Source organism: Scyliorhinus torazame, chromosome 2, assembly GCF_047496885.1.
Source record: "Scyliorhinus torazame isolate Kashiwa2021f chromosome 2, sScyTor2.1, whole genome shotgun sequence".
Lineage (NCBI taxonomy): Eukaryota > Metazoa > Chordata > Chondrichthyes > Carcharhiniformes > Scyliorhinidae > Scyliorhinus > Scyliorhinus torazame.
In genome coordinates this window covers 302,486,749-302,498,978 of record NC_092708.1, presented here as the reverse complement: position 1 = coordinate 302,498,978, position 12,230 = coordinate 302,486,749, and the positions used below count along the sequence as shown (strand labels likewise).

Below are 12,230 nucleotides of genomic sequence, written 5' to 3'. Positions count from 1 at the left end.
AGGTGTGCACTTAAGTGGGGTGCTCTTTCCAAGTGCCGGTGCAGACCCGTTTGACCGAATGATCTCTTTCTGCCATGTAAATTCTATGATTCTACAAGGGAAATGCAGAGCACAGCACTAACTCTTGTATATTTTCTTCTTTGACCTCATAAAGGCTTTTGACACCGTCAACCGCGAGGGATTATGGAGCGTCCTCCTCTGTTTCGGCTGCCACAAAATGTTTGTCACCATCCTCTGTCTGCTCTACGATGATATGTGAGCTGTGATCCTGACCAACTGATCCAACACAGACCCAATTCACGTTTGGACTGGGGTCAAGCAAGGCTGTGTCATTTCACCAATACCCTTCCTTGATGCAATGTTCCATCTCACCTTCAACAAGCACCCCAGTGGAGTGGAGCTAAACTACAGAATAAACGGAAATCTATTCAACCATTGCCGTCTGCAGTCCAAGGTTGTCCCATCCTGTCATTGAAGTACAGTATGCAGACGATGATCGTGTCTGTGCACATTCGGAGGCTGAGCTCCAAGTCATCGTCAAAACCTTCACCAGACATACAAGACTATGGGCCTTACACTGTAAGCCAACTGTAAGGCTAGTGGATGCTTGGAACTCGCTGCAATTTGAGGTGGTGGAAGCAGGGACGATAGTGACGTTTAAGGGGCATCTTGACAAGTACATGAATAGGATGGGAATAGAGGGATACGGACCCTGGAATGTAGAAGATTTTAGTTTAGATGGGCAGCATGGTCGGCGCAGGTTTGGAGGGCCGAAGGGCCTGTTGCTGTGCTGTACTTTTCTTTGTTCTTTATCAACCTGCCCCGCCACACTGCACTGCCCTCGGTTCTCAGAATCCACGACGAGACTTGAATAATGTGATCACTTTTCATACCCTGGGAGCCTATTGTAAAGGGCAGATATTGATGAGGTTCAACACTACCTTCAGTGTGCCAACGCAGCTTACAGTCTCCTGAGGAACAGTCTTTAAAGACCAGGACTTCAGACCTGGCACTAACCTAATGGTCTACAGAGCAGTAGTGATACCCGCTTAGAGACGTGGTCCACGTATTGAAGATACCTCAAAATCCTTGAGATTTACCACCATTGCTGCCTCCGCAAGGTTCTGCAAGTCCATTGGCAGGTTAGGTACACCAACGACAGTTCTCTCGCTCAGAGTAACATCCCCAGCATCGAAGCATGTACCATACTCTATCAACTCCAGTGGGCAAGTCACATCGTCTGCATGCCTGACACGAGATTCCTGAAACAAGCGCTCTAATTGGAGCTTCGACATGGCAAGTGAGCCCCAGGAGGGCAGAGGAAAGGCATCAGGGACATCCTCAAAGCATCTGTGAAAAAGTGCAACATCCCCATCGACCTCTGGGAATCTCTGGCCCAAAACCACTCAAAGTGGAGGAAAAGCATCTGGGAAGGAGCTGAAAACTTAAAGTCTTATCAATGAGAGCAAGCAGCAAACGGAGCCCGTGGCAACCCACCAACTTGCTCCTCCACTGCCCCACCTGCGACAGAGATGAAAGTTGTGCTTGGATTCCTCAAGTCACCGAAGAACTAATTTTTAGTGTAAAAATCTGTCATCCTCTACTTTGGGGGACTGCCTAAGAAGAAACTAATTGTATCATCTTATATATCACATCTACAGAATCAATGTGCCCATGGAATATAATATTCATTTCTTGCAGCTACTCATTATGTAAAGATCGTGTTTAGCAGACAAAAATCCAATCCACAGTGCCACTCCTAGTAACTGGCTGTCACTGCGAGGATCTTTAATTATAGCTTTCTGTTTGACCGTAATGTATACTACTGGATTTAAAAAAAAAAATTGGTGGTGCAAACGTTGCTCATAACAAATGTGCCTCCTCTTCAGTTGATGGGACAATGTACAAATCAAGTAAAATTTGTAATTTTTGATAAAAACAAAGGGAGATTTTAAAACAAGTAGTTTATGAGTCTGTACTATAGCCTATTATTTGCATTTGTACTTTGAGGGAAAATAAAATTGTGCCCCTACTTCCAAATACTAGGAAAGTTCCAGCCCAATTCCCACAGTAGCAGCTGCTTGCTGACATGCAAACCACTCATTTATGTAGAATAACTTTTTTCAGGCTCGAAGACAAAAAGAAAGTCTGCAGCAAATTTCTGGTAACTTTAAAAAAATGACTATTTTGACAGATAAGGAAATAAGTGTAGCGATTTTGTTAATGTAGAAATTTCCATAAATTGTAGTGGAACCATTGTGCAAAATTTAAATATGGTTACACAGTAGCTATAAAATGGATTTAAAGAACACAGTGCAAGTATTAACAAAAGTTAAATTATTCAATGTAATCTTAGTATTCAAAGCAAGAAAAGTAACCTACTGGAAATGCATTAAATCTGAATCTTTGGAAAAGTAACTTAAAAATATAGAATGGTTAGACTAAAATAACTCAATATGGTACTGTACATATTAATCAAAACAAAATTGAAAGACAATGTACCAATTACTGAACTTCTATTTTAAAAAGACTTTAGTTTAAAAAAAATCAAAATACAAAAATCACCATAGTTCCAATTAGCTTTTTCTTTCGTCATTCAAAGTGCTTTGACTTAACACACTCATAAATTAGTTCAATCTCAGATGGTCAATGAGAATCTATAATCAAATTAGTCATAAGGTCTCCTCTAACTGCTGTATAGTTTGTGAAGCTATAATGTTATGATTGTGAATACTCACACAACTCAATTCTCACAAAGTAGACCATCGGTATCACTTTATTTGAGTTCATCGAAACAATACTAAGCAGTTACATTTCATTATCTGAACGGAGATGAGTTAAAGCTAACGAAGGCACTGACCCAAGCTCCCTATCACACTGAACCATATGCCAAGCCTTCCATCATTGACACTTTATCACACAAAGTCAGGAGCCATGGCTTCCCTGTGAAAATCCCACTTCACATATCCTCAGTGCATTGTGTCACTTGTCTGGGGATGCGTGTTTGACATTGCCGTTTCACAATCAGTATGAACAGATGGAAGGTAACAAATGTGGCTTGGCATCTAAAAGTTATTAAAATTTAATAGCCTGCACTTGGAAAACAAAGGGAGATGCAGAATGAAAAGAGACCTAGTCACTTTTTCTTTACAAGGATGGTAAGTGATTGTGAAAAATGTTAATGCTGATAAAAAGGGTGGCATGACTGAATCTTTCACTAAACTACAGTAATACTATATTGACAAAGTCTATGAATACTATTTCATTTCTTCACTGACAGATTATTTATCAAGATATTTCATTTCACAATCTTTGAAGATGTTCACCTCTTCCTCATATGTATGCTGGATCACACAAAAATAGTTTTGTATCAGTGGTAGAGCTACAGCAAATAAAAATGCACCTCTCCTCAAGTAAACTTGAAGTTAAAGTCAAAAGTCTATGTTTCATGAGCCAGTGATTTGCATAATTATCAGTTTTAAAATAAAATCTATAAAATGGAAAGCTTGATGGTTGATTATGAACTATTCCACTTGGAAATTGGCAGGAGTGAATCAGGTGCAGTTTTGCACAGAACATCGTTTTCCTTTACATGAACCATTTCATAATTAGAGGTTAAACTTAATCCTAATAATCTAGGGATGGGAAAATGCAGTGCCTGCTTACACATTTTTCAAGAGCAGAAGCAGGCCAACTCTTTGAACAAGCATGAATTAATCAAGTGCAGTCAGCACAGATTTATTTTCAAGGACAAACTGTGTTTGACTAACTTAATTTTTTTTGATGAGGTAACAAAGAAGATGGATGAGGGTAGCGCAGTTGCGTATGTTGACTTTCAAAAAGCATTTGATTAGGCTCAATAGCAATATTAAAACCCATGGACAAAGAGACAAGGTTACAAAATTGGCTGAAGATAAAGCTGTGATAAATGGCTGCTTTTTGGACTTCAGGGTGTATATCATAGAATCAGAGAATTTACAGTGCAGAAAGAGGCCATTAAGCCCTTCAAGTCTGCACCGGCCCCTGGATTTAGCAACCCACTTAAGCCCACACCCGTAACCCAGTAACCCCACCTAACCTTTTTTGACACGGAGGGCAATTTATCATGGCCAATCCACCTAACCAGCACATCTTTGGACTGTGGGAGGAAACCGGAGCACCCGGAGGAAAGCCACGCAGACACGGGGAGAATGTGCAGACTCCGCACAGACAGTGACCCAAGCCGGAATCGAACCTGGGATACTGGAGCTGTGAAGCAACTGTGCTAACCACTGTGCTACCGTGCTGCCCCTGTATATCGTGGAGATCTCCATTATTCAATACCAGCACCACTGCTGATTCTGACATTCATTAACAATTTGAACATAACCGGTGATGGTGGGGTACAAGACATAACTTGGAAGTGCATAAACAGTGAAGAAGATGGTAGACATTGGACATGATTTAACGGAGATGTTTCTAAGTGTCATTTCAGGAGGGTTTGGCTGGAAGCTTCTCCCAGTCTGTCGATGAGGTCCCCACCGCTATTGAAACACACTGTCACTTTTTCAGGCACTGGAGAGTTTCTCTCTGGGCTAGCCCATACTTAGAATTTTTTTCAACACTGGAAAGCTGAACTCACTGGCCAGACTGGCTCCTCAGAAATTGGGTCACCATTTTGAAAGGGTGCCCCGATCTCCAAGTGAGCCCGATGGTCCCCCACCCACAGGCAATGTCATGCCCCACACCGATGGGCATTACTCCAAACCCCCCCAAGTGAGGACACTCCATTATCGGGTCGTTGAGCACACCCCCCTTTCAGGCTTTCCCATTCCCCCTTCAGCCCCCATCCCTTCATGACCCACATCCTCATGATCTGGTAGATCGTGTTCGATAGTAGACTTCAAGGAAGACACAGACAAGGTAGTGGAATGGGAAAACACACTGCAGATGAAATTCAATGCAAAAAAAATGAAGTGATTTTTGGCAAGAAGAATGAAGAGGGATATCACAAGCTAAATGGTGCAATGTTAAAGGAGTGTAAACAGGGAGACCCCAGGATGTTTGTATATAAATCTTTGAAGGTTAGTTAAATATTTGCAATCCTGGGTTTTATACATCAGGGGCATAGAGTACAAAATTAAGCAAATTATCCTAAACCTATGTAAATCAATAATTTGACCCCAGCTGGAGTACTGTGTCCAATTCTATGCACCACACTTTAGGAAGAACTTGGAAGGTTTTGGAGAGCGATATACTAGAATGGTTCCAAGGATGAGTGATTACAGTTAGGTGCATGGACTTGAGAAGCTGGGCCTGTTCTTCTTAGAGCAGAGGTTAAGAGGAGATTTGATAGTGGTGTTTCAAATAATGAAAGGGAAAGGTAAACAAAGATAAACTGTTTCCAACAGTTAGTGGGTTAATACCCAGGGGGCACAGATTTAAGGGGCTGGATTCTCCGTTTTGGAGACTAAGCCCCCATGCCGACGTGAAAATGGTGGTCTTTTACGGCAGGAAAACTGGCGTAAAATGGCCACCGATTCCACTTTTGCTGGGGGCTAGCAGAGACGCACCGTAGAGCTCGCAGCTCTAGTTGCCGATACGGCCCTCAGCACTTCCGATTCTGAAGCCGCGCATGCGCATGGCAGCGGCCTGCAGTGGCCGCGCCATGCTTCATGGTGGACTCAGCCAGTGGACCTGGACCGCTAGAGTAGTGCCCCTCTTCGGCCGCTCGCGTGCCCCGGACTGCCTGCCCAGAGTGCCCCCAGTCCCAAATGAAGCCCCCCCCCGACTGTGGCTGCCCCGGACTGAGTTCGCACCCGCCACACTGAGTTCACGAACAGTGCGAGCACATGTAACCCACGTCGTCGGGAACTCGGCCGATCGGGGACGGAGCATTGCCTGAGGCCGTGGATAATCGGCGCGGCGTATTCCTAGAGAACGACACTTTTCGGTGTCGGGGGGTAGAGAATCCAGCCCAAGAGCTACCTTGAGAAAAACTTCTAGGCAATAAATCTTTAGGATTGGGAACACAATACCTTATCGGCTTTCCATCACCTACGATAAGGAATTGAATAACTTTACTTGGGAGTAAAAAGGAGGGGGATGGAGTGATTCAGGAAGTGGGATGAACTGGATGCTCTTTGAAAGAGTTAAAGGCTTCACGGGCTGAATGGCCACCCTCAGTATTGTGCTGTTCTATGACAACAAATATTCTAAATGGTTCTTTACTTAGGACATTCATCTAACCTTCTCGGTTGGTTGACATATTATACAATTCCAGCATTTTCTGTTTTTTATTTCACATTTCCAGTGTGTGTGAGATTTCTATTTGTTTCATAAATATTCTAACATGGGATCTGAAATATGCTTCTGGCTGGTGTGTAATTCATAGTATTCTTTAGTGACTCTCACCACTGGGCTTCAATTAATAGTTCAAATAAGTACAAAACAATCTAATCTGCATATGCAACAAATAAGGAACAATGAATATTTACTCAAGTTCTCATTCCCAATGCTATAACCTTTTATTTCTCATGCCTCTTCTTTTGATCTTAGTGATGTATTAGAACTATAATTGCATGATCACTCCAATAAATTGTTCACAAGGGAGAACAAGTTTCACTAAAGTGCGTTCTTCACGGCAAGGCAATCAAAACATTTAAATGATTGTTGAATTATCACTGACCTGAAAAGAGCAAGAACCATCAGAGATAGACAGACATCAATAGCAACAGATGACTATTATTCTGGCTGTCAGGAAGACCAACCCATGCAACACATGTCAATCAATAAATGCCTTATTAATTGAACAAATGAGACATTCGGGATGAAAATGGCCCAAGGTTGAGTTTTCAACAGCCGACTCTGGCTTTTGGCATAAACGAGAACAGTATATTACAGGAAGGTTTGGACAAAGTAATACTTATTTATACACAGTCTAAAAAAAACTATACAAAATAACTAGGATAAAAGTAAACCGTAAGACTTGAAATTGCCACAGAGATAGAGATGAAATGATTTTTTGGGGGTTAAAATCAAGTTAGAAATGTGGTTTGTAAAAATAAAATTATTAACTGATACCCTTAGAATTCATTCACATCAGCAAATACTTGTTAAGCTGTTCACCATTCTTTTCAATAAAAATATGCAAACTATGCTTCTGTCTGGCAAAATAAAAGGTATTTGTAGTACTTCATTTTTAGAAATTGATGTAAAATTCAAGGTTATAATTATCCTTGGGGCTCACCTTTATAAGGTGCAGATAACATAATTCTACCAAATTAAAATTAAAATGTCAAGGTTGATATGAAATTTGGCATTTCAATCTTGAAGCACTTCTAATTTAGCTCTATATTTGTTAGGGAGTTCTATCATATTGTAGCAAAACCACACCTTCGATTTCAAATGACTTTCACTGTTTTGATCCACGATGGCCTTGATCTCAGGTTTCTTGTGGCCAGAAAAAGTTGCAGCCAAAACTACAGAGCAGGTGTTTACATAAACAACTGAACTGGCTCATTTCCTGCTGCTGCCCTGAACTTGAAATTTTTTATCAGCTCTGCTCTCAAATTCAACCTTTTCCTCATTTTCACATGGTCCATCTCTAACTCTTTCCTTTCTCGACTTCTGGGGATAGGCTGTCAACTATTATTTAATATATGCCCACCTTGACTACTCTTCGCCTCCGATAGGTATTCTACTCCATTCTTCATCGGATTTGTTGACAGTCAACCTCCTTGCCAGTGCTTCAGTTGTCTTCCTTTTTCCTCACCGGAGGGTTCCCATTCACTGCAGTTAAAAGGACCCTCTATGATTTCTATTCCATTTCCTTCATGTCTGTTATCACCCCTTCTACTCTCCCCCAGAGCCATGATTGTCCTTGGCCTCACCATCCACCCACCAGCTCATACATTCAATGGATTATCCTCTAATGGATTATCTTCTAATGGATTATCCGCCGCCATTTCTGCCATCTCCAAATTGCCTCGCCTGTTAGGATTCTGAAGGCACTGTTCCCTCTGCAAAACTCTGGCCCATTCCTCGATCACCCCTTAACGCCATAAGGCTCAACTGAAGCTCAAGGAATAGCAGCTCACCTTTCATATCAGACCATAATCTCTGTCCCCATTTTTTTCCCATGCAAGCTCAGGAGATGTAAAACCTGTCATCTTACATTCTCCCTTCCCATCACCCAGGGCCCAAAATGCTTGTTCAAGATGAAACAACTATGTAATGGTATTTTCAGTTTAGTTTACTGGATCTGCTGCCGACATTTCCGTCCCCTCTACATTGGGGAAACCAAATCTAGATTGGGTGAGCATTTTGTTGAACACTTCTACTCATCTCAACATGGCTTCTAGTTTTCGGCTAATTGTCATTTTAATCTCCATACCACTCTGACAGCTTTTTACACTGTTCCAACAAGGCTCAACTGAAGCTCGAGGAGTAGCAGCTCACCTTTCATTTGGCACATCACAGCCTTCCAGACGTGGTTCAACCATTTCAGACATAATCTTTGTCCCCATTTATTTGGGCTGTCAATCTGATGATTTTGAGATTCCCATTCACAATTCCTTTAGACCCATCTCTAGCTTCTTTTCTTGCCCCAATAACAACTGCTTTTGACCATCAGTATCAGCTCTGATTAAGCCACTCATGTCTTCTACCCTATCAAGACCATCCATTTTTTGTCCTCCCCCTCCCTACCTGTATTTGATTAAAACCTGCTAACATCTCTAAATTCTTCCACTTCTGACAAAATGTTAAATGTTGACCAGTAACTGAACTTGGAGGAACAATAAACTGTTACAATGTTGAGAAGTTACTGGAAATAATAAGACACGCCTCAAATCTTCCTGTTCTCTGACAGAGAGGTCGTATAGCTCAGGCTACAAACGGAATTGGGTTTAGCAAGAGATACAATTGGTAGGGTTGAAAATCAAATATAGCAAAAAGAAAAATTACAGAGCTGCACTTCACCCACAAAACCGGTTACAAAATATTTTTTGATTCCAGAGGTTGCACTAAGTTTATACAATATCTATGATGTGAAGTTTATTCACAAAAATCAGAAAATCATGTTTCCAGCTGAACAACTACTGAAGCATAAATTTGCTAAAGGAACCTTGTAATTTGTGAGCCTAATTTTAAAATTAGCACAAAGCTGATGTATTAATAGAATACCAAAATATATACAGCCTTTTCTGACATGAAACAAAGCAGCTTTTCTATCTGTTACACTTCACTATAGGCAAAATTAGTTTGATAGTGGGGCAATTATCAAAACAATTTTCCCAAGGGCAATTAGTAGCCATAGTGGAAAAGGTTATGTAGAACCTTCGATGCTCGCTTAATAATATTGCAAGGTCATTGTTGGAGGAGGATGAATTCACCTGAATATGAAAAGTGGTTGCTTCAAACAATTTGAAGGTCCTCCTGCATAGGGAAAGCTGGGATTAGACATCCTAGGTGTTAGTGTCTTTAAATTAAATTAGTTAGTCTTTTGAGTTAAGCTTTAACCAGGTCTCAGAAGGCAAAAAACGCTTTAAAATTAGGAGGCAGATATACGAGTTGGGGATGTATATCATTGCAAATGACTGATGAACTTGTCAAAGTTTCAAGCCAGGTGCTGTCATTAATCAGCAATAATGGGTCCAAGGTCAAATTGTTTGGTCAAGACTTATCAGATTTCAGTAAAAAAAAGTAGTTAACTGAGTTATGGACTCCATTTAGATGCTTTCCCTTAAAAACAAAAACAATGAGATCTGCTGCTAACTAAAGTCATTGACCTAAATTGTTAACACTATTTCTTGCTCGACAATTGTGATCTGATCTGCTGAGTCCAGCTTTTTTTTTAAATTTCAGGTTTCCAGCATCATCAGGTTATTTGCTTCTGAAAATCGTATTGAGGCTTTCACAATTTTCACAGCTTGGCTCTGAATACTTTGTAAGAAATTTCAATTTTACCTTTGTCCCCCACAAAAATAAAGACTCGAACATATGAATTATTCTCTCAGATGCCAGTTTAGACATGAAAAATTGAAGAAACATAAATCATCTTACTTAAGAGGCCTAAGATGAGAAAGGAGCATCTTGATGAAAGGAAAAATATTTTTAAAAAGGATACAAATTTTGATACAGTGGAATTAGTGACTTTAGTGCTCGACTTGCATTGATTGCTGTAGCTCGGACCAGACCTGGTAGAACTTTCCCATCCACGATTGCACCATCGAAGAGTGGACCAAAAAACGGTACCTGTTTGAAAGATTATTTGGTTCAGTTTTACAAATTGTTTTACCCTATATTACTGCAACAAGTTATACAAGATCTGATAGCCACATCTATTTAAAAACTAGATTTATTTTGCTTCAATAGAAAGAAATTAAAATAACTGATAAAAGGTAAAATGTATCACATTCAAGTCTGTTGGCTACGTGAATGGAATGTAGTTCACTCTTCCTCCATCTTGATAGCCTCCTCCAGTTCTACAAACCTTTGGGATCACTGAACTCTTCTAATTCTGGCTGTTCAAACATCCCCGATTCTTCTGCCTTTTGGCCAAGATCAAGTGTTGGATCAAACCCAAGATCAGGTGTAATGCCAATTCTTGGCAGCTTGGATCTTGTATGTCTCTTGTGGGGACCATGAATTGGATTCAATTTGAATTGGTTTCTGAAGCAAGGAGATGGATTACCCTGTCCACTCTGAGCGCTGGCTATGTAACTTTCAGAAAAGAATACATTTAAAAAAAAAAAATTCCAATTCTATTTGCTCCTTCACTGTTGGCAGTGCTTTCAGTTGTCTTGGCCCGAAACTCTAGAATTGCTTCTATAATCCTCTCTCCACTTTTAATGTGCTCCTTAAAACCTACTCCGATCTGGCTCTTGGTTATCTGCCCTGATATCTCTTTCGATGGCTCATTGTTATTGCCCGTTTAATACCTCACTTTATCACATTAAAATGTGCTATATAGAGGTAAGCTGTTGTTAACTCTGGATTGTGTTCCTTCCTCAAAAATTAGAGCATTAAAACCCAGGTAACATGAGCATTTAACTCCAAGTCCCAGTAGATTTGAGAGCAGATGGATGCTTTTTCAGAGAATGCAAAGTATAACTCATGTTTTCCCTATTTCTTCAACCTCCACATACTTTGGGAACTATGCCAAGGAAATAGAAAATGGTGGTAGGATTAAGAAATGTACTCTCTAAGCAACACAACAGTGTTAAACAACTTAGTAAAAGCACGAGTTCTGCTTCAGGTCACTGACCCGCAGATGGCCTCTATAGAAGTCATATTTTTCCAAGAAGCAGCTATCAGTGCACAGTGGCACAGTGGTTAGCACTGCTGCATCAGAGAGCCCGGGGACCCGGGTTCGATTCAGATCTTAGGTGACTGTCGACGTGGAATTTACATGTTCTCCCATATCTGCGTGGGTTTCGTCCAGGTGTTCCGGTTTTCTCCCACAGTCCAAAGATGTGCAGGTTAAGTGAGATTACAGGGATAGGGTGGGGTCTAGGTAGGATCATCTTTTGGAGGGTTGGTGCAGACCTGATGGGCTGAATGGCCTTCTTCTGCACTTTAGAGATTCTATGGAATTTTCTCTCGGATCCGGTGCTGCCAAGAAACATCACAGAGGGATGTGAGAAGTTACTTACTTTGCTAAACTCCTTTTGGCAGTAGGCTAATGTATAAAATCATGTCACCAAATGAAACTAATTGCACAAATACACCACTGGCATGGTAATGCCCACAGAAAATAGAACACAAACACAATTTTTACTTTTCTCGGAATCAAAGCTCTTTCATTTCCATCCATGAATGATAGTGGACAATAAAACTGTAAGGAAAGGAGGCACCGCCACAATCATTTCCATCCTCAACAATAGCAGAACCCAGCACTGAAATGCAAAAGACGAGGCTGAACATAAGTCTAGTTCCTCTCATAATAAAATATACCATTCCATTAGCCTCCTTGGTTACGTACTGTACCTCCAGACTAGCATTTTGTGACTTGTGCACTAGAATACCTAGATTCCTCTGCACCTTGGATTCTGCAGTCATTCTCCGTTTAAATAATACTCTGCTTTTTTATTCTTCCTGCCAAAGCGAATTTCACATTTTCTGACATTATACTCTTTCTGCTGATTTTTTGCCCACTTACTCAACCGATCTAATCCATCTGCAAACTCCTTGGGTGGGATTCTCCAAGCCCGTGCCGGCTCGGAGAATAGACGTTTACGCCGGAACGG

At 40.9% G+C, this 12,230-nt stretch overlaps 1 protein-coding gene across 1 annotated transcript in view; it reads right to left on the bottom strand.

Moving 5' to 3' along the window:
* ralgapa1 (Ral GTPase activating protein catalytic subunit alpha 1) overlaps window positions 1–12,230 on the bottom strand; it is a 361,211-nt gene that overhangs the window by 61,106 nt on the left and 287,875 nt on the right. Inside the window, exon 39 of the mRNA XM_072494899.1 lies at window positions 10,109–10,236. Coding sequence (XP_072351000.1) covers window positions 10,109–10,236 — 128 coding nt within the window. The remainder of the gene's footprint in view (window positions 1–10,108; window positions 10,237–12,230) is intronic.